The sequence below is a fragment of the Galeopterus variegatus genome, unplaced genomic scaffold, assembly GCF_000696425.1.
Source record: "Galeopterus variegatus unplaced genomic scaffold, G_variegatus-3.0.2 Scaffold4978, whole genome shotgun sequence".
In the NCBI taxonomy this organism is placed as follows: Eukaryota; Metazoa; Chordata; class Mammalia; order Dermoptera; family Cynocephalidae; genus Galeopterus; species Galeopterus variegatus.
Window position 1 is genome coordinate 3,513 of NW_007731089.1, and position 23,001 is coordinate 26,513.

General features: G+C 37.5%; 1 protein-coding gene across 1 annotated transcript; it reads right to left on the reverse strand.

Moving 5' to 3' along the window:
* Window positions 1–289: 289 nt before the first annotated feature.
* On the reverse strand, window positions 290–22,929 carry LOC103604111 (disintegrin and metalloproteinase domain-containing protein 17-like). Its single transcript, XM_008588698.1, has 6 exons — window positions 22,737–22,929; window positions 12,043–12,175; window positions 6,404–6,534; window positions 5,533–5,621; window positions 1,458–1,626; window positions 290–368 (listed from the first exon to the last, which is right to left on the reverse strand). The coding sequence occupies exons 1-6, from the start codon at window positions 22,831–22,833 to the stop codon at window positions 349–351; spliced, it is 639 nt and encodes a 212-aa protein (XP_008586920.1). The 5' UTR covers window positions 22,834–22,929; the 3' UTR covers window positions 290–348.
* Window positions 22,930–23,001: the final 72 nt, after the last annotated feature.

Genomic DNA, 23,001 nt, shown 5'->3' on the forward strand with positions numbered 1-23,001 from the left:
AAACACAAATAAAAAACATCTAAAACTATAATTTCCATATAGTAATGTAAGAAGTTCAGAGAATAGCACTCAAATATTTTGGGGAAATAACAGAACATCTGGAACAGATCTAGTCTCGTTAAGTTTCAAATTGTCACAGCCTTCTCTTAAATGGAATTTACGCACCTACGTGGATTTTTTTAACCAATTACCTTATGCAATACCAAGTTCTTACCAGGTAATTTGTGGTCGTGCTCTCTTCCCCTCTGCCCATGTATTTGTAAAAGCGATGATCTGCTACCACCAATAATTTACACGTGTTCTTCATGGGATTAGGATCAGCTCTTCTCTTCACCCGATGAACAAGCTCTAATATGAATTTGTATGCACTATTAAATCAAAATTCACCAAAACAAGGAAGTTTTTTATAGTAACACTTTAAATCTAGTATAATTTTGAAAAACAAACATTATTTGGGCCTAGTATCCTTAAAGGTATCTTGAACAAAAAAACAATTTGGAGGAAAACAGAGAAGTGAAAAGTAATCGAGGTTTTAAAATTGTAGAATTCAAAACCAAAGAAAAAAGTACTTCTCCAATTTTTAAAACACAGAAACCTTAAGAAGTGCTTAACAGAGTAAAACAATCACCTATTGCTGGGCTATGAAGCCATCAGCCATTTTTTTCTAGAAGTAGTCTACGAATTAACCGAAGTAACAGGAAAAAGTCAAGATAATCATACATTAAAAATTAGTTTGTGTTAATAGGACATCTTTCTTATCAAATAATCAAATTGTTTTAGAATTTCTTTAAATACTAAATGCTAGTAATATTATCTAAGGTCTTCAAAAATGAGGACAGCAGAACATCTCTCCAAGATGGTTATATGTTTTTTAAATGACCCTGAACAGATCTATCCAAAGACCGATAACATTTTTGTATTCAAAACAGTATATAGATCTCCCTTGCTTTCAACTGATTTCTTATAAACTCTACTGTTTTTCAACAATTTTGTCATTTCTAAATACCTGTAAATAAAGAGTATTTTCCTTCAGATCATTCAATTTCCCCTCTCCCTAATCTTTTTTAAAGTCCAATCTTGGGCCGGCCCTGTGGCTCACTCAGGAGAGTGCGGTGCTGATAACACCAAGGCCAAGGGTTCGGATCCCACAAAGGGATAGCCGGTTGGCTCACTGGGTGAGCATGGTGCTGACAACACCAAGTCAAGGGTTAAGATCCCCTTACCGGTCATCTTTTTAAAAAAAAAAAATAAAGTCCAATCTTTATTGTTCCCATTATTTTCTAGTGTTTTCAACTCTTACATTATAGACAAAGGAATTTTAATTTCTAGAACAAAACTCTATTTTTAAGACAAATACTATCACTTTATAATATGTCATTTTTTATCAATTAATAGTCACTTTTACTGAAGACAGCTGTAATATGCTTCCTATTTGAAATGTATTTTTTAAGCCTTACCTTCAGGTGGCTCTCTGTCTACTAGCCCTTTTGGAAGCAATTCTTCATTATCCACTTTTAAATAACCACACACTTTTGGAGACTGCAAACGTGAAACATTCTTGATATCTTCGGATTTATAAACTAACATTCTTCTGTCTTTAGTATCATTAATAAATCTCCAAAGTGGCTAAAACAGCAATGAACAAAATAAAAATTCCTAAACACTAAATTCTTCCAACATCCTTGCTTGTTCTTAGATAACATTCATTTCTAGGTTAAGTAAACTGACTAGTCATTTTAACCAAAATAAATCATTTCAACTTTTTTTTTTTCCCCTTTTAGTCTTTTTTACTGACCGGCAACGGGACCGCAACCCTCGGTGTTGTGCCCGCACCACGCTCAGCCAGTGAGCGGGAACCGGTCTCCACATGGGATCCGAACCCTCAGCGGGAGCGCCGCCACACTCCCAAGCGACGCACTCTCCAGTGCGCCACCGGGCCAGCCCTCAACTTTTATCATATGAAGTTTCTGTGCTGATAAATAAATACCTGGATTATTCTCTCTGATTATTTTATCTCTATAAGAAAAGTATTACTAGTTTGCACAAGTTATGAAATTTTTTAGAGGATCCGGAAGAGAAAAATGCAATTCCTTTTCATTCATTCAAAAATATTTATGTAGGGGCCGGCCCGGTGGTGCACTGCTACAGTGCGCCGCTTGGGAGCACGGTGGCGCTCCCGCTGAGGGTTCGGATCCCACATACAGACCGGTTCCCGCTCACTGGCTGAGCAAGGTGCAGGTGCAACACCGAGGGTTGCGATCCCGTTGCTGGTCCCAGTCCGGTATGGGCGCGACACTGAGGGTTGCGATCTGTTGCCGGACATGAAAAAAAAAAAAAAGACAAAAAAAAAAAATTTATGTAATGCCTACTGTATACTGGCATTGTTATAGGTGATGATGATATAGCAATAAAAGTTAGACAAGGTTTCTGTTCATGTAGCATTTCCATTCTAGTTTCCTTAACATTCAGGTGTTTGGCATCTTTTTGCTATGCTAGATTTTATGCACAGCAAAGAGAAAATACATTTTTATGAAAGAAGACTGAAAACTTGCAGCAATATGCCTGAAACTTATTATCAGTTTCAGGGAAAGCAATTTTTTAAAAATCTGCATTTACAATGCTGCATGTCCAGAGTAAATCACAACTAACATACTCCAAAGCCTACCCAAGTCAAACGGATGCTTCTGCATTTTCAAAACAAAGTTCTTCTCTATAAGGACACGAGATTCATCAGAACCAGGCAGTTTATGGCGCATGTACCCCCCCCCCAAAAAAAAATCTCTGTGTGTGTGTATATGTGTATGGGTACTTAAAATTTTGCAGAAAAATGGAATTAAAAGATAATACAAATCTTTACATGAACTGTTTCAAGTACCCTTGTATATCCCTATCAAGAAAATGCAAAGCAAAACCACAATGAGATGCTGCTTCATACCAACTAAGATGGCTATAATCAAAGACAAATACTGGTGAGGATGTGAAGAAATCAGTACCCTCATATATGCTGATGAGAATGTAAAATGGTACAGCCACTTTATCCACACATGATTATTATTTAGCAATAAAAAGAAATTAAGTACTCATGCTACAACATGGATGAAACTCGAAAACTTTATTCTAAGTGAGAGAAGCCACACACAACAGACCACACATTGTATGAGTCCATTAACATGAAATGACCACAATTGGTTAATCTAGAAACAGGAGATGTGGTTACCTGAGGCTGAGGGAGTTAGGGAGAGAGAAGGAAAAGCTAAACAGTTTCTTTTTGGGGTCATGAAAATGTTCTAAATTTGACTGTGGTGGTGTTTGCATAACTTTATGAATACACTAAAAACTACAGACGTACCAGCCAGCCACAAAAAAAGAAAAATTAAAAAAATTAAAACTATGTAATTGTATACATTACATACATATGGGTGAATAGTATAGTATACGAATTATATCTGTTGAATATGTACACACAAATACAAACACACACACCTTCTTTCATAATCCATGTCTGAGGTAGATTTAAGAAACAATGGTTATAGAATCTCAGGACTAGCAGAGACCTCAAAAGTTAACTAACCCAACTCCTGGGCTATAGGAATCTTCCATATTTAGTAAAGCTCACTTGGCCTATGAACAGGAGAAGAGAAAAAAAAATGTTTTTGGATCAAACATTTCTAAGTTCACATAAATAGTTTCCTAGTATAGCCAGTCTAGCATAGAAAAGACAGCAGGCTGTGGGATCAAAGACACCTGAGTTCAAACTTCAACCTTACTTCACTATGTGCTTTGGACAAGTAATTCAGTCTATCTTGAGCATAACTTCTCTCACTGAGCATAACTTCTCTCATTAGGTAAAGTAGTGATAATACCTAACTTGAAGATAATGTAAAATAATGAATCCAGTTATGTATTGAGATTTCAAAAGAAAGGTAGTCATTATTAATAAAAAGCTAATCCTATTACCACTTTTACTAATAGGTTGCTGGAAAAAATCATCTGATGAATAACACCTCAACTAAACAGATGCACAAAAGGTGTGCCCAAGGCTGTTCATTAAAGCCTAATAGTGTTCACTATAGCCTAATATTTCAAAAATTAGAAATAAATCAAGCATCAATGGAGGACTGGTTAAATAAATGGTACATTGTTTCAGTGGAACAACAGGCAGCCTTTATTATGAATCCTAATTTAGATCTATATTTATTAACATAAAGAGATATTTATAATTATATTGTTTGGGACTTTTTTGGTGGCTGGCTGGTACAGGGACTGAACCCCTTATTACAATGTTAAGTGAAAAATGTGTGAAAACAAAATATACATATTGTATGGTCCTAGTTTTGCAGGAAAAGTCTGTACAATGTATATACATATAAAAAAATTGGAAAGATATTCAAAATATCAAGAATAGTTATCTGAAGATGTGGTAAGATTTAATAAAATCGTTCTGTTTTCTGAATTTTGCAAGGAGCATGTATTTTCAAAACAAAGGTATTTTTAAAAAACGAATTGAAAGCAGCAGCAAATTTAAGACACCCTAGTGATTAACTTGCCTATTCTAGAATTTATAACTTATTTATAATATCAGTTCCTTTACTTTGTACTAAACTTTTCTTTCTGGTAGGTAGACTTCCCAAAATATTGACATGAGATAGTCTAAACATTAACAGACTATGACACTGCAAGGCCATTGGTTCCTTTTTTTATAGACAAAGATCTATGTAATGTGGATGTTATTGAAATGTATAGGGTTTCCAGCACTAGCACCCTGTCTTACCACTAACCAGCACTCAAACACACCTGAAAATTTCATTTTGACTTACCTGAATTACAATTTTCCTACAGGTGATCTGTTTTGGTGCTATCACCACCACTACCCAGAGTATTCTCATTTTCTGAGAAACAAAGAATCAACTTAAAATACGCAGCAAAGGTTTTATTTCCTAGACCAGTAACTGACATGTGGATATGCATCTTCCACAAACATGACTATTTTGGTCTTGATTTCTACTGCTAGTCCTTCAATATAACAAGGACTATACATAACAAGTGTCTAGAATATAACAAGTGGACAGAGCCTGACAGTTTCCTAAAGTTTCCTCAGACTGTGAATTATCACCTTTTACTGATCTAGGCTTTGCAGAGTATCTAGTGGAGAAAGGGAGAAGTGGAGAAAGGGAGAAGTGAAGAAATCAAGACTTTGCCTTCATCTTTGAAAATGTTTACACTTAGAGTAGAATTATTACATAAAGAATAGGAAAAGTGAGTCAGGAAGGAAAAAAGTTTTCTCTTCCTATTATCCACCCCTCATGTGACTCTCTCAATTACGGTACTTAGAAATAAAGGGTGCATCTTGTGACAGCTTCTTAGAAATGTAAAAAATATTATCCTTTTTCTTTTTTAAATCTACTTTCCTGGTATTAAAAAAAACTTTATATAAGTATAATTAATTTTCACCATTGTCATTTTAAAACAACTGAGAAGCTTTTTAAAAATCGGAGACACGAGGTATTGAAAAAAATTCAGGTGTAGATTTACCTCTATATTATATTCTGCCCCGTCTGTGTTGATTCTTATCGTAACATCATCATCTCCTATGTGGGCTAGAACCCTAGAATCAGGCTCACCTTAAGAGAAAAAGAAATGTTTTTTATTAATTAAAAAAATTTATATCAAGAAATCAACTATGCACTACTGTCAATAAAAACCAACCATACCCTCTATCAGAGAGGAATTTGCCTAGGTACTGTGAGAGCTCTGCAACCAAGAAACAAAGGCTCCAGAAAGTGAGATAATTCACACCTCCTAAGGAGGAGCCTCAAGTCTTGTCATTTTAAACCTATCCCTTTCCCAAAACAAAACTGTAGATTTTCCTCTGGAATAACTCTACCTATTTTTGGGTAAGGAAGAACAAAGAGAAGGCAGAAAGCATGATTTGGAACATACATGCCTCGAACTGTACTATTCGGGAATTTCAAATGCCACTTCTTTTTTCTTATTGCAGAAAAAGTTCAAAAAGTAAACTGCAATTGCTTCTTTGATATATTTTCTCAAATAAATACATAATAAGATCATAAAGTAAATTATTTTATCTCCTAGTTTCCCTGTTTAAAAATCTCATAAGAGAAACCTACAATCCTTGCCTGAAGACAAGAGAAGGCTAAATTCTTTTCACTTGAGAGAAAATTAATTTTAATTATCAAGCCAGCCAGCTAGTATAACACGATAGATAACATCAATTTCCTCCTATTAGAATGCTTCTGCTTCCAAACTTAGATAGCTCAAACAAAACAAAGAATGTGCTTCTGTGACACTTTCCCCTCCTCACCAAAAAAGAATATGCAATCGAGTTAGATTTGGAGACCTAACACCACAGACACAAAGGCAAACGAACAAGTTCCATACTAACCAACCATGTGTCCACTGAAGAAGTCCTGCCATTTCACAGTGTACTCGCTTTCATCTTTACCGTCCACCACCACAACTTTGAAATTTTGTGAAAAGCGTTCAGTACTTGATGTCAGGTATAATTTAAAATGCCTGAAGAAAGAATGCATTCATATTTTACTTTTACCACATAAAATAGAAGCCTAATTTTCATTTACTTAAAATTTCTTAAAAAGCCAGAGGAGCTGACATTAACAAAACACTATGCAAATTATAACCAATGTTTTACTAGGTACCTGCTATAAAGACAAGTGGACTAATTCGTTTAGTTGTAAAAACTTGCAGACCAAAAGAAACTACAACTGGGGGAGAAAAGATTCAAAGAGTTTTTTTTTTTTTTTTTGTCTTTTTCCGTGTCCGGCAACGGATCGCAACCCTCAGTGTTGCCCCCGTACCCGGACCGGGGACCGACAACGGGATTGCAACCCTCGGTGCTGCTCCTGCACCTCGCTCAGCCAGTGAGCGGGAACCGGTCCGTATGTGGGATCCGAACCCTCGGGCGGGAGCGCCGCCGCGCTTCCCAAGCAGCGCACTTATCCAGTGCGCCACCGGGCCGGTCCCAGATTCAAAGAGTTTATGCATTCGTCTTTCCTGGAAACTCTTAAGAATAAAAAAACACACATCTGAGTAGTTGGAGTCCAGCTTATTTCAAAATTGTATCATTAAAGACTAATATTATTATATACTATTTATGGTATACCTACTTCGTGTTAGGCACTCTGTATCCATTATCTCCACTTCGTACCAGTGAAAACTGAGGCAAGGAGGTTAATCAACATTCTCAAGGTTACATAGCTAGTAAATAGTGAAACTGGAGATTGAACTTGGTTTATTTCAAAACCCTTTATTATGCTGCCTCTGGCAATCAAGCTGGGTAGTCTATGGGAAAACAATTTTTATTGCTGTGCAAAATTAATTACTGCTGCTTTAAAAGCACTCATGCTTTTTTTTCCCTTCTCAAAAGAACTTATCTTGAAAAAATGAATACACAATTACCATCAGGAAAATAAATGCAACATACCCAACACAGACATTAAAATACACACTCCAATTCTTTCATTGGCTTAATATTCTTTTCGTTTTCTACAAGTTTCAGTCATGGCATAAAAACTGCGAGTGGTGAGCAAGACTTTCAATTATTATTTACAGAGCCTTTCAATGCGCCCATGAACATCAAAGACAAAGAAAGGTATGTTATTCATCTCAGCCACAGGAACAAATTTTGTCAGCTGTGGTGTTGAAAATACAAAATGTTACTTCCCCATGGGTTTGCATAAGTCTTTAAGCTGCCAGGAAGAAATCTCAACTATAACTGTTTCCATGGCAACAAATATTTTTAACTTTTTAAGCAATAAACAAGGTAATTTTAGTTTGCTTGTGGTTTTTTAATGGTCAGAGGGAAAGACACACAATAGAACATTATTTCATAAAACCTTGGAACATTTTCTCCTACTATCCTAAAACAAATCTTCACACACATGCTCAGTTATGATTTCCCCCCCCTTCAGTTACACTGAAAATTTGGAAAGAGAAGCATTATAAATGTCTATTATAAATGCTTTATTATTTAGTTTTAAAACTCTATGAATTGCAATATTACTTTTAACTTAATGTTCTTTCCAGAAAAAGCACTGGAATTCCATTCTCCATTTTCCACATTAACGATAAAGACCAAGTAATGGTAAAATTCATGTTTTTTTCACTTTCCAATCTTAGCTTTTGACCTATAAAATATCCAACAGGATATCAGTCAAAATTTCTTTCACTTTATCCTCCCAAAATTATGTGAAGTCATTTACTTACAGACTTTCTTAATATATTCTTTTATCTTTCTGACTTTTTATTTAAGGATTTCCAGTAACTACCAGCTGATCAATCTGAATTAACATTTTCCTATCTTTTTTAATGGTCCATTTAGTCAGGTATATCACTTTATTTCTTTATCAGGTCTAGCCCTCCTCAAATTGTCTGAGATTTTTCACTTTTAGGAGGAATGTTTAACTTTTTCAAAAAAAAAAAAAAAATCTGGTAACATTACCAAAACAGTATCAAAATATTTGCAGCTTTTTTTTTCATGAGTTTAGAATAAGAGTATTTCTTGGCTTATAACAAACAGGAAATGTAACTTGTAAGGCGAATGTTTAAAGGTTTCTTTTTTTCATAAAGTTACCTGAACTCATCATGCAATATCTCAGCATTTCCATTGCTTTTTCAATCTCGAATATTAACATCCGAATTTAATGTAATGATCTCAGTTTAAATTATTTTGCCTTCCCTGCTATCTAAAAACAAAATCTTCTGGGCCGGCCCGTGGCTCACTCAGGAGAGTGCGGTGCTGATAACACCAAGGCCCCGGGGTAACATCCGAATTTAATGTAATGATCTCAGTTTAAATTATTTTGCCTTCCCTGCTATCTAAAAACAAAATCTTCTGGGCCGGCCCGTGGCTCACTCGGGAGAGTGCGGTGCTGATAACACCAAGGCCCCGGGTTCGGATCCCATATAGGGATGGCCGGTTCGCTCACTGGCTGAGCGTGGTGCTGACAACACCAGGTCAAGGGTTAAGATCCCCTTACCGGTCATCTTTTAAAAAAAATAAATAAATAAATAAAAATAAAAACAAAATCTTCTCATTTAGCATCACCACCAAGTAGTAAGTGGCTTCACATTAAGTTTGGCCTGGTACAAACTGATTGTTTCAGCTACTCTAGGTGTTTTTTTCTTTTTTAAAGCTTTCATAACACAATATGACAGAAAGGAAAAGGTATAGGCTTTGGAGACTGTCAAACATGGTTCAAATCCTCTCTACCACTTCCTTAATGTTTGACCTTAATCTCTGAATGAACCTAAGTATTCCCCTACTAACACTGGTTTTGAGGGTTAAATGAAATAACCTATTTTAAAGCACCTGGTACAAAATTCTCACTGATTGTTAGAAACATTTCCCATTAAACACCTGCATGGATTGAATTGTGTGCCCCAAAGTTTCTTGTATTAGAAACTTATTCACTACTGTGACAGTCTTAAGGGGATGGGAAATCCAATTATGGTAATTGAAAAATGGGGCCTTGTAGAGGTGATTAGATTATAAGGACTGCACCGGCATGAATGGATTACTCCACTGATGGTTTAATGGGGGTAATGTGCATGGTTCTGATGGCTTCAAAAGGAGAGCAAGTGAGGAGTTAGCTCTCTAGCTCAAGCCATTCACCATGTGACACCCTGTATCACTATAGAGCCACCACCAAGAACAAGGGCCTCACCAAATGTGTTCCCTTGACTTTGGACTTCCCAGCCTCTAAAATTACAAGCAATAAATACTGTTTCTTAACAAATTACTCAGTTTCAGGTATTTGTGTTATGAGAAACAGAAATAAAATAAGTTGCAAACCTTCCTTACACAGAAGGTAAGTGGATATCGTTTAATATTTCCTTAAATAATCAATGTCACCTATGAAACATGAAAGAGAAATATGTAAGGCTACGGAAGTATTTGCCCCTATGGCAAGCATTCTACAGGACACCTCAAATCTAACTTTAAAAGAAATCCAGAAAGCTAAATTTTGAATTCTTATCATTTGATAGTTTCCTCCCTCTTCCCTTTCTCCTTCTCATTTCTCACTACTGTATCCAAGATACATCACCAAACTCCCCACCAGTGTAACAGAAATAACACAAATTCTGGAATCAGACCTGTGTTCAAACCCTATATGCCATTTACAGATGAGCGATTTTGGGCAAACCACCTAGCCTCTCTGAGCCTCAATTTTTTTTTTCTAACCTTCAAAAAAGAAGTAATAACTTCTACGCAGAGAATGAGGGATAATTATTAGAGATAACTTATTCAAAGTGCCTAGTAAACCACACAAAATAAGCACCTGACAAACTGTAGCTATCATTATTATTACCACTCTGCTCTAATTTGCTGTAGGTTGGAAGCTAAATAACCAATATTGTAATATTCTGACATAAAACCAAACCAAAAAAAGTCATTCAAAAATAACCTAAGGATGATGCCAATAGCTAGGAAAAATTAAAATATAGTAAAATATATATATATTTGCATAAAATATCAATAACTTGTGAGATAATAGACCGATTTCCTTAATATACTAGGCACTACTGCAATTCCCTGGCCAAAAAGACAAACTCAATAGAAAAATGGTCAAAGTATATGAAAAGGCAGTTCATAGAAATATAAAACAAATGACTTATAAATATATAAAAAAGATGCTTAAGTTCACACAAAATGAAAATTAAAACAACTATGAGATACCATCCCCTCTCAGAGGGGCAAAAGTTAAAGGCTGATAAAACCTAGTCCTGGCAAGGGTAACAGGAAGCAGGTAAACTTATATATTACTGCTGGAAGAATAAATTGGTCTACTCTTTTGGGCAGAAAACATGACAAAATCAATAAATATTTATATTATAAATATCCTCAACACACTAATTCTCCTTCTAGGAATGTATCCTATAAAAACACCTAAACAAGGTATATCTACAAAGGTACTCACTGGAGCATCATTTGTTATAAGAAAGAAGTCACTTTGGTTAACAATATCCATCTGTAAGGTACTAGTCAATAAGGTGCTACAATTTTGTACAACAGGATTATTTATGCAGCTGTTTAAAATGAGGTAAATCTATGTTATCAATATCACCTACAGAACTATATGCAAAAAATATTCATTAAAATCTTTTGGAAGTTTACACAGGAAAACCTCTCTGGGTATGGGAAGTCAACTGAGTTATGAAGAAATGAAAACTTTTTATATACTCTCTGTAGTTTGTTTTTTAAACCAGGTGCACATATTATTTGTATTTTTGTAAAATGTGGTGGAAAAGGCCTATCCTATGAGTAAAAAATAATTCAGCCCACTTATATTCTCTTAGTGTTTGTTTTTTGACATTGGATAAAGCTTCCTAAAAAGACTTTAGAAAGTGGCCTGAAATTATTGAACAGATTTAAATCTGCAAAACAACATGCGCAACATTAAAATTGCTGCCTAAACAGACCACAACAATCAGTTTATGCTATAAAGTAAGAGGAATTCAATGTAGAAAGAACACTAAATTCTAGACCCAACACACCACCAGGCTGTGGGATCCTAAATAAAAAACCTTTATCTCTAAACCTCATATGTAAAATGAAGATAATATTTAGTATACAGTTGATGGTAACAGCAAAAATGTAAGGTACTATAAGCATTCAATTAATTAAAATTCTGTTAGAATTTCATAAATATATTATTACCATCATTACTACCTGTGGAACACCTACTTACTTTTTTTAATTTTTTATTGTTTTTTGTTGTTGGTGGTTGGCTGGTATAGGGATCAAACCCTGGACCTATGTGTTATCAGCACCAAACTCTAAGCAACTGAGCCAGCTCACTTTTTTAAAATATTCATCAGTATGAATTTTAGAATAAGCATTAATTACACTATATGAGATTCATATAACAGATTATAATTATATCAATTACAAATCTTTAAAATTTAATTTCCTAAGATTTCAGTAGATACCCTTTTTTTTCTCCTTTCACCAAACCAAGCCCCACTCAGCCCCAACATTATCCTATGAGTAGTTCAAATTACCTTTTCAAAGCTGAAAAAGTTAGCAGGGTTTCTAAGTGTGTCGCGGCCTGTAGATCCCTTTTTCTTAACGAGTGCTGCTGGATATTGGATAAAGTGAGGATATCATAGTCTGAGAGCAAAGAATCAAGTTTCTCTGAAATAAAGGCAAAAAGGTTATTAGCACCTAAACCTACTAATCAATTGTAATATCACTAAAATAAGAGTGCCAGACAATAAACTCTTCCTGATGTTATGCACTATGAAGTGCCCAGCACGACTAAGGAAGTATTCTCCCCAAAAAATTGAACTTGAATCTAATAAATACCTAACTTCCAGTTTTTAGGACATAAAGAGAATTAGATGTTGTCAAGTTAAATAACTGGAGGAAGCAATCAGCCCACAATCAGCCACACCTAGAATGTTAGAATTCCTACAGAGCAAATGACCCAGTTTCTTCAGGAAACAAATATCATGAGAAAGAAAGGAGGTGTGGAGACATAATAGACTTAAGAATACAGCGAGCAATCGCAACATTTGAACCTCTTTGGATCCTAGGTCAAACAAATCAACTGTGGAAAGGTATCTGAGACAATTAGGAAAATCTAAACATGCACTGCATATTAAATACTAATAATTTTGATATATCAAAGAGTATCATTTATGCAATGAAATAACTTCTAGATTAAAGACATTTCTGGCTTGTATGTTTAAAATTCCTAAAGCGAAGGTAGCCAACTTGACCTTATCGCCAAACTGGGCTACATCAATTTCTCATCAGTTGATGTGTAAAAAGAAACAGCAACAAAAGTATTAATGGCCTGAGCAAACCAAAACTGGGAAAGTAAATCTTTTACAGAAAAATCGCATATGCCAAATTAAAAAGCAAAAATGTAGTAGTATCCCATCATTGCTGCCTTCCGACACTCAATGTATCAATCCACTGACACCAGGAAATAGAACCAATAAAACCATCTAATCCCTAGAAGAAAATCAACATGAATTATTTTACCAAACTGAGTCAGCACCCAGGAAAAGAAAAGATGCACTCCCCAAAAAACAAAGATAGAAAAAGCACAAATAAGATTTGGTACAGAACAAGAGTAAATACAATAAACTATATGCTACATCTATAAATCACTTTTCAACAACCGAAACTGCTGCCTCCTGCAAAATGAGGAGGAGTTTTAGAAGACAAGTTGGGCAACTTGTGTCTCTTTAGAAACCATCTAAAAATATTTGAGATGAAGCTTTCCTTTTTTCTCAACAAATATCACCGCAGAAGCAATGGTATTCAAAAATTATTCCAATGGACTTAGAATTCCCTAAATGTAGAAGGAATTTAAATTACAAGTTTATTGCTACTGATGTTAAATATGCTCACAAAACCAGTTTTAACAGAATCAACCCAATACTTCTCTCCTTGCCTTCAACTAGTTCATTTACCAATTCATTCATTCACTGCTATCAACCAGGCATTGGTATAAATGTTGAAATATAGCATTAACAAAACAAAGTCCTTGCTTCATTTTAGTTTGGGAGAGAGAGACAATGCACAAGAAAATATATGCCAGTGCTGTGGACATTAAAGCAAGATAAAAGAGACAGGGAATAGGAAAGGCTAGTTTACAAAGAGTGATCAAAGAAGGAAAAGTACTTCATTGTTATGTAATATTTAAACTGGAAAAAAGCAAGGGAGTAAGCATACTGCTATCTAATGAAAGTAAATTTAAAGGCAGTTCATTCAAGGTTCTAACACAAGATAAAACTAAATAAAGTGGTAGGAAATTTCTTACTTGCTAGATACCACCCATTTTCTGTTAACAAAATGTCCTTTTAAATTTAATCCAGAGGAAAACTGTTTCAGAAGGTATCAGACTCTTTTATGCCAATGGAGATAATTCTTGGTGATTTGGTCCTGCCAATTGTAATGCTAGTGGCACCAATGGAAAATGTTCAAGAAGCTTACCGTTTATTCAACAATTTTTGAATGTTCCCTACAAGGCACCACAGTGGATGTTTTACTACATTATCCCCACAAACATCCCTGGGGCATTATCTTCATTTTACAGATGAAGACATAGACTCACAGTGAGTAAGTAATTTGTCTAATATCACAAAGCTAATGTAGCACAGATCTGGGTTTTGCATTTGGGGCTGCCTGGCTGAAATACCCAAGCTTTCTAGATGTCATACTTCTGAAACTCCTTTTTTTTAAAAAAAAAAAAAAAAAAGGCTAGCTCTTCTGGGACCTTCTACTTCTTGGTCTCCTATTTTTTGATTTGTCAACCAAACATGACCTCACAAAGCCTTTGTTTATATCTTTCCTCCGGCACTTTTTGGTTATGACAGATTTGTCTTAAATCATAAATAGATTATGAAATGACCAAAAGGGAGTTATGTTTCATTCATCACAGTATCCTTACCTCATAATACTCAGCATTGAGCCCTGCACATATCAGCACTCATATGTTCACAAAATGCACAAATTCTCAATGGTGAGATAACCAATACAATCCTTTAGATCTTCAACTTCCCTGATGCAGGTTGGTACATGAATTCAGTTTCATTCAAGACCATAATCACTCCTACTGACTTAGAAACTGAACCCCAGTTTTGTAGTTTCATTGTAATAATACAGGCCAATAGTTCTCAAAGTGTAGTCCTCACACCAGCAACACCAGCAGCACCTGGGAACTAGTTAGAAATGCAGATTTTCAAGCCTTCCCTCAGAAATCAATCAGATTTCTCTCAATTAGAAATCCTCATGATGGGTCCAGCAATCTGTGTGTAACAAGCCTTCCAGGTGATTCTGATGCACATTCAAGTTTGAAAACCACTGAATTAAGCTAAAGAAACAGCTCAAAGAAAAAAACCTTTAAGCACAAAGATGTTCATTATTCAGGCTTGCATTATTTTTAAGAACAAAAACCAGAAACAAGGTAAATTATTAACTGAGAAATAGATAAATTATAGCATTTCCAAATGATGAGAAAATCTATAACTATTTAAAATGCTTCTTACAACAGGTTTTTGACAACACAAGAAAATACTTATGCTATAATGTTAAATAAACAAAGGTAGATTACAAACTATTCATATTGCATGATCTTCACATATAAAAATAGGCCAAGGAAAAAAAATAAGGGCAAGACAGCAACCTCACTGGTTATTTTGGGTGTATTTTCTACCATAGGCACTTTTTAAAATGTAGCTTGCTAAAGCATTTTAAAATACTTAACTAATATGTTTCCACTGTAATTTATTCTCTTTTAATAACTGGATATCTCAAATAGGATGTCCTGGAGCCATTACAAACAGCTCTTCCTTACGAGCCAAACTGGAGCTACTTACTGCTCTTGCTATTGTCTTTTCACTAGCAAGTAACCTCTCAAGATACTCAATATTTCATGGCACTTCACTTCCCAAATTCTAACCATTGGTAATCTCAATGTTCAATAGCCTTTTCAACAGAATATTATTTCTCACCACTTCCCAAGAGTTTATCTCTTATCAATATACAAATACTTAAATAAACTTTAAGTACAAACCACCTGGCCTTCTTACACTGGAGTTTATTATAGTTAAGACTAGACAATGTTGCAAAAACTTTAACTCAGTACCTGGTCATATTCTGTATCTTAAAAATTCCACAATGACTGCCCATCATTCTCTAGAATGAGAGCACTTTTCCTTATTTTCTACAAGTTCTTCCAGCAATCACCCTAAACAAAGCTAAGCTTTTCTCATTTCAACTACTACAAACACAAATTAGAAAATAGAAACAACTTAATTCAAAAGCCCAGACGGAGTGTTATTTAGGTATCCCCTACTCACCCCTCCCCCGCTCGGCTAAATTCTACAGTCTCACTCCCCTCACTTGGTCTCCTGTCTGTCCCTAGAGACCCTATCCTCCTTCCTCACTGCCTTTGTATCTTTTCTATCCCACCTCCACCTCTCCTTTTTTACACACACATTCTACACTTTTTTCCCCTCTATTTCACCAAGCTCCATTTACTCATTTATTTAACAAATATTTATTGAGAACCTCATTTTTCAGGCCCTAGGGATACAAGAGTGAGAAAAAGAAATACATTTCCAGTAATTATGACATTGGAGGAAAGACCATCACACAAAAAATTATTATAAAGTGTGTTAGGGCCGGCCCGGTGGGCGTGGCGGCGCTCCCGCCGAGGGTTCGGATCCCATGTGGAGACCGGTTCCCGCTCACTGGCTGAGTGCGGTGCGGGCACAACACCAAGGGTTGCGATCCCGTTACCGGTCAGTCAAAAAAAAAAAAAGACAAAAAAAAAGTGTGTCATATGCTGAGAGAAGTAGTTGCAGGAAGTTATAGAAGGACAGAGAAGGGGCATGACCCTTGCCTGGTGAGCCAAGGATTCTTTCCCAGGGAAGCAGTAATGAAGTTAAGAGCAACAGGATGAGGCTGCAGCCAAGAGAAGGGAAAGAACGAACAGGTTTTAAGTAGAAGACATAATTAGAAACACAGAATATAAGAAGTGAAAGCAACTCAGGGAGGCTGCACTGCAGAGCAGCACAGAGAGAATATGATGAGTTGTGAGGCAGGAGAGGCAGGCAGAGGCCAGGTCATGAAGGGCCATGGAACAAAACTAAGTATTTTGGACTTTGGAAAAGGGTAACAGCTGTAAGTTAGAAATTTCATTATGACTGCAGCATGGAGAATGGGCTGGAGGAGAACAAGACTGGAATCTTGTGGAGCATACTAACACTTATAAGCACATGTATTTCACAAAGCCTAACCTTTTGGTATTGCACATTGAAGTGTTAAGCTTGGGAAAGACAGAAAACTGTCCCAGGACTAAAGTCTCTGTTGTAGATAAAAAAAATTCTAACACAGCAAAAATGCTTGCTATAAGGGCAGATGTCCTTGGTGCAGCTAAACCTTATGATGGGAAAGTACGACGATTATCTCATTGTTCTTTCTATAACCACCTATGTTCCTTTTCTGTAACTTTCTTGCTTAGAGAATAAAAAGGAGAGAAAACCTGATTGGAGCTATTCCCGGGATTTTTCTGTTCCTGAAAGAATTATTCCTGGGGGTAACTGCTTCGGGCCTCTCACTGCTCTGGAGAAATGGGCTTTGAGTAATCCTTTGCATCTCCGTCACCCTGGGAGAGGTGACAGAAACTGGGAAATCGGCTGGTAAGCTGCTCAGCAAACCAGGTGGAGATCACTAAAAGACTCCGAAGGTTCCGGTTTGGGTACCTGGGTAGATAGTGGTATCATTCATTGAGATAAAAAATACAAGTAGGAGAGATGTGGGGGAGGGGTTGACAGAAGGGACAAGTGGATGCTGAAAGATCTGGAGTTTCAATATTCTATCTTGTTCCTTATATACAGTTTGCAGTTACATTGCTCATTTACATAGGACTTGTTTTGCATTAAGTCATCATATGTATGCAGTTGTGTTACTGGTAAGCCATACAATGATTCTGCATGAAGAGAAAGCAAACCTAGGCTGGCCAGTTAGCTCAGTGGGTTAGAGCTCGGTGTTGGTAACCCCAAAATCAAGGGTTCAGAGCCACTCACCAGCCAGCTGCCAAAAAAAGGCAAGCAAACCTGTTATTGTATGATTCTCAACTTTGACATCAGTGGCAAAAAGAAGCTGATATAGGTTGAGTATCCCAAATATGAAAATCCGAATCTTTTGAGTGCCATGACACTCAAAAGAAGTGCTCGTTTCTGGCCTTCTGGATGTAGTGGTGGAGTTGACAATAGAAGATTTAATAAAACTTCCACTCCACCCTTCTTTTATACCATAATATGTTTTGTCTCTGGGATAGGCTTTTATGGCCATTGACTTTGGTACAGTGACCTACAGTATACCCATATTTCTTTCAAGCCCAGAGTCAACATTTTTAAGCTAAACCTAATTTTTAAATTTCAAAATATTAAGTGTATAATTTGTGCATATATAAACATATATATGTATACACATATATATTATTGTCCCAATGTATATTTGAGGGCAATGTAAATAAAGTTGTATGAGAAGAGTCTGGAAACATTTGTGGACTTTTTACATTAACTTTGCAGCAGGTTGCCATTTTCCTATAATACAACCTACAAGTATAATTCACAACCTCTGTAGCACCATTACTCTCTACTCTTCCCCTGCATGAAGTACAAAAAGTTCCCCTAAAATGACATCATTATCAGTGTCATGCTCTTTTTTGGAGGTGGGGGACTGGCCACGTGGGGATCCGAACCTGTGACCTTGGTGTCATAAGGTCCTCCTGCTCTTGCTTCTGATCAGAGTCAGAAGTGGAAAAGATAAAGCCAGAACTGTTGTGAAGTATTTACTGTGCTTGTGCAGAACTTGAGAACTGCTCTTCAGCACTCCCCAAAACACACAGTAGGACAGGGAAGCAACCTGGCCAGGCCACGCAATAAGCCCTAGGCACTTGGGAGTGAATTCCTCCTTGGGAATAAGGGATGAGAAAAAGAGAGCAGAGATCACTTAAGCTAGGGACCCCAGAGCCAGGGAACTAAAAACTTAATTTTATAAGTTTATTTGTAAGTTTATATCAGTAAAAGGATGGAATGAAGTCATCCTTCAGTATCTTAGGAGGATTTGTTCCAAGACCCTGCTGGATACCAGAATCCATGGATACTCAAGTATAGTGAGCCCTCTGCATCGGCCGATTCAACCAATCACAGACCAAAAACATGGTTAGCTGCCTCAACTAATTCCCTATCCAGAGTTCCACAGCAGCACTGGGACTTAACCTGGGCCAAGACTATCCAGTGAGGCCAGTCATCCAGAAAAGCTGAGCCCAAACAAAAGTCAGCAGAATTCTGCAGAAATCTGGATTGGCCCATAAGGCTCTGTAGCCAAGACAGATGCAAGTTCAGGTTAGGCAATAAGACTACTTCCACAATTCCCAGCACTACTGCCTAGTCCTAGATTAAACTTTGTCCTATAATCAGAAGAACAGGTAAGTAATTTTGGACATGTTATATTGGAAGTGCCATGTTTTATTTCCATTGAGGTGGAAACATCAAATGGGCAGCTGGATATGAGAGTCCGGAGCTTCGGAAAACAAGTCCAAGTCAGAGATACATATTTAGTAGTTAGCAGAACACAGTCAAATGGTAAGTGAAACCAGGGTAGTGGAGGAGTCTTGTCAAAATCTACCACCCATGTTAAAAGGGCAGAAGAAAAAGGAAGTGGGGAAAGGGAGGGAGATGCCCATTTCCTTAGCTGATTTTAGGACTAAGTTAAGAAATACATGAAAAGCCCTTCATTTCACTTCCCTACCTCAGTGAAGCCAATGCCTTTCCTTCCTTCCCTACCAATCTTTTTCAGGCTTTCTTCAAATTATACTTCCAGCTGCACACACTTGCCATCTCTCACAAATACAAAGTGGTGAAGGATCCAAAAATCAACTACACTTGGCCTTGGAGGACACCTGCACTTAATGTTCTAGAAAATCCAGTGAAAGCAAAATGATTTCTCCAATTTCCCCATCATGGCTCTCTGCCTAACTCTCCTCTTTATTCTATTCCAGAAATAGTTTATCTCTTTGACTACTACAAAGCAGAGTTACATTAAATCTCCCTTGTTGCAGTTAGGGTGGTTAAGTGTTTAGGTTTAAAAAGAATGCAGCCTATAAGGAAAATTAACATATTAAAAGAGGAAGCCAGATGTCAAAATACTGAGTAACATGGGGTTGTCAATAATGAAACAAGCACTGCAATATGGAGAATCCCCGTGCCAGTAAGTAACCTCAAGGTAAATTTTAAAATATGTTTCAGATACAAACTTTCAACCCTCATCTATGACCTATATTTTTTCCTTCCACCCACTACATCCTCTTCTATTGAAAGTAACACAAAGGGAAAACAATTTTGAAATCAAAGTGAGACGTATACACCCAGCTGCAACTTCAACAAGATATCATCATGACTAAGCTCACTTGACTCATAACTTTCCTAAATTATGCAATTTCATAACAGTTCAATTGAAATCATTTTCAGTGTCCTATGGAGTACTCCAAAAGTCAGGCTTCTATTTATTATATATTTTTTGCCCTTCATAAAAAGGTTATCTATGCCTAATCAATTTTTTTTTTTTTTTTTTTTTTTTTTTTTTTGCAGTGGCTGGTGTAGGGATCCAACCTCTTGACCCTGGTGTTCTCAGCACCATGCCCTAATCAATATTTAATACTGCAGTTATGGTAACACTTACAGGACAAGTAGGCTAATAAACAATAAACCATGCTCTTTAACTATGAAACTATCTGTTGGTCTTTACCAACTCAATCTAAATAATGGTAGGGTTAAGTTAAGCAACAAATTACATCCTGCCCTATCAAACACAAAAAAAGTCATTTTTCAAAAGAAAAAATACCCACAAGGCATATATTCATCATTAGCTGTATAAACATTGACAACTCACTGTACCTTTCTGAGACTCATTTTTCCTGCCTCTTTATTAAAAGTACTAGACATGATCTCCAAGGTTCATTTCAGTCTCTAAGTGCCATGATCAGGAGCGTCTTTACTTTCCCTCTTCACCTACCTAACCTGGGCTCTTTCCAGGAAGCCTTCACTAACTTTCCCAGACTAGGTTCAGTGCACCTTTGTGATGATAACATCTGCCATAATGTGTTCTGGAGTTCTCCCTGTTATTTTATGTCTTGAAGATGAATATTGCCTGATGTTTGCATTTCCAATGCCATGCATAATACGTGGCAGACAGTATATGTTATTCAAATATCAGGTGAATAAACAAGTTAACTCTATGCATTTTTCTGGCACAAATGGTATTCACTTTGCAAATAAAAAACAAAACACAGGCCGGCCCGTGGCTCACTTGGAAGAGTGTGGTGCTGATGGCACCAGGGCCACGGGTTCAGATCCCTATATGGGGATGGCCAGTTGGCTCACTTGGGAGAGCATGGTGCTAGCGACACCAAGTCAGGAGTTAGGATCTTTAAAAAACAAAACAAAACAAAAACCTTATGATCTGCAAATATTGTTGTAAATCAATCTAGAAAATAATGTTTTTCTGTATACTATATGCTTCCCTAGGATTCATGCTTATTTTCCACCTGTCAACAACAGCAGGATATAAGTGAAAGTTGTGTTAGGGTAGCAAAAATATAATTTTAGTATTTTGAAATACATGTTTATTCTTTTTATTAACATTTATCCTTAATATGAAGCAGATCTCTATCCTAACCCTTCATCCTGACCACCCCTACTTCAAAATTTTCCTTCAATTTGTATTGACTTACCACATCTCAGCACTTCGTAACTGGCTCTCCTGCCTTTCATTCAACTAGTCACTTGTTATCCACTTCAAGACAACTGCAAGGCAGCTATTCAGGTGAGAACACTCAAAACCTTTAATATTTGTATCAATTACAATTTCTCTCCATTAAATAATAAAAAAAAAAAGCCAGGTAACAAACTAATGCAAAAATTAGCCATGAAGAAAACCCACATGGCATCTCAATCTGTACAATACTATATATGGAATCATGGTGAGATTTGGGGACCAACACAACCATGCAAAAACGACAAGCCTACAACTTCCCACACTGGGAAAATATACTGTTTCACACTTTATTACGAATTAATCAAAGTGTCTTATATATCAACTTTTAAAAAGTAAAGGACCCAAAATACAGTATTAAGTTTACACAAACTAACTTCCACCGAACTTCACTTCTCTTAAAGTGAAGTCCATCCTTGAAATCCAATCTCCCTAGAAAAATCTAATTAAATAGGAACGCTCTACTTTCTAGGCTCTCAACTGATCAAATTGGTCATCTCTAATAATTTGCTGAAAATCGCAAGGAAAGCATTCACAGTGGCAGCATCACGAGTTGGCTCGGCAGGCCTCCCACCTCCAACCCCCCAAGCATCTCCAATAAGCTACGATTTAAATAACTAAGAACGTGCTTATGCTTAAGATGTTCACAAAACGAAATTCCAACATTCCAACTCCAGTCGCCACCTTCCAACCAGATGACTGCGTAAGTACTTCCTACGGTAGAAATTCTGGTTCGCTCCTTAAGAGCGCCAGGAAGAACTCTGGAGCTCTGGGCCCTTCCTCTCCTCTACACACATACTAGATTTGCTCCTTAGGAGGGCAGGGACCTTGACCACATCTCCCTCTCCAAACACGAATCAGCCGCCCCCCACGCCCCGCCTTACCTTCTTCCCAAATACATTCTAGAAACACAAACCCAGGGAGCAGACCCAAGCAACCAACCCAGGGAGCAGACCCAACCCACCCAGGGAGCAGACCCAACCCAGGCCCTCGGTCACCAGCGGGAGGCCCCTGCAGTACCCTCTCCCCACTCAGAGGAACAAGTCCGTCTCCTCTACTCTTGCCCTCAACTCAGAGAGCCACACCCCCTTCCTCCACTGAAAACTAGGGACGCGCTACCGTCGCCTGTTCACCCAACCCAGGCCCTCGGTCACCAGCGGGAGGCCCCTGCAGTACCCTCTCCCCACTCAGAGGAACAAGTCCGTCTCCTCTACTCTTGCCCTCAACTCAGAGAGCCACACCCCCTTCCTCCACTGAAAACTAGGGACGCGCTACCGTCGCCTGTTCAACACTCCGCCCCCAAACACCTGAGAGATCCGACACCCCTGCTCTTCCCGCAAAGCAGCGCGCTCCAGGTGTCGGGTACCGGCCTCCGCCAACTCCCCCGGGCCTTTACCGAGTTGCTGGTGGGAACCGAAGCCCGCGTAGTCCGGAGGTCGCGGCGCCAGCGCGAAAGGAACCAAGCTGGTCAGGAAGAAGAGACACTGCCTCATGTTCCCGGCCCGGCCACCGGCTCCACCTCTCTGGGCAGCCTTCGCCTGACGGGGGTCCGGATGACCGTTCACATTGGGGCGAGGAGGGAATCGGCCCAGCCCCTCAAACCTCTTCTCCCTCCCGCGCCGCCTACCGGGAAGACTCTAAAGCCAGGCTCGAGGCTCCCG

What these genes read in the sequence shown, in the direction of transcription:
- LOC103604111 (XM_008588698.1), bottom strand. Translation starts at nt 22,833, where the DNA reads ATGAGGCAGTGTCTCTTCTTCCTGACCAGCTTGGTTCCTTTCGCGCTG. An exon ending in CGGTTCCCACCAGCAACTCG is followed by an intron (nt 12,176 to 22,736) that starts GTAAAGGCCCGG and finishes CCTTTATTTCAG; the next exon opens with AGAAACTTGATTCTTTGCTC. An exon ending in CTTCAGTGGACACATGGTTG is followed by an intron (nt 5,622 to 6,403) that starts GTTAGTATGGAA and finishes TTTTCTCTTAAG; the next exon opens with GTGAGCCTGATTCTAGGGTT.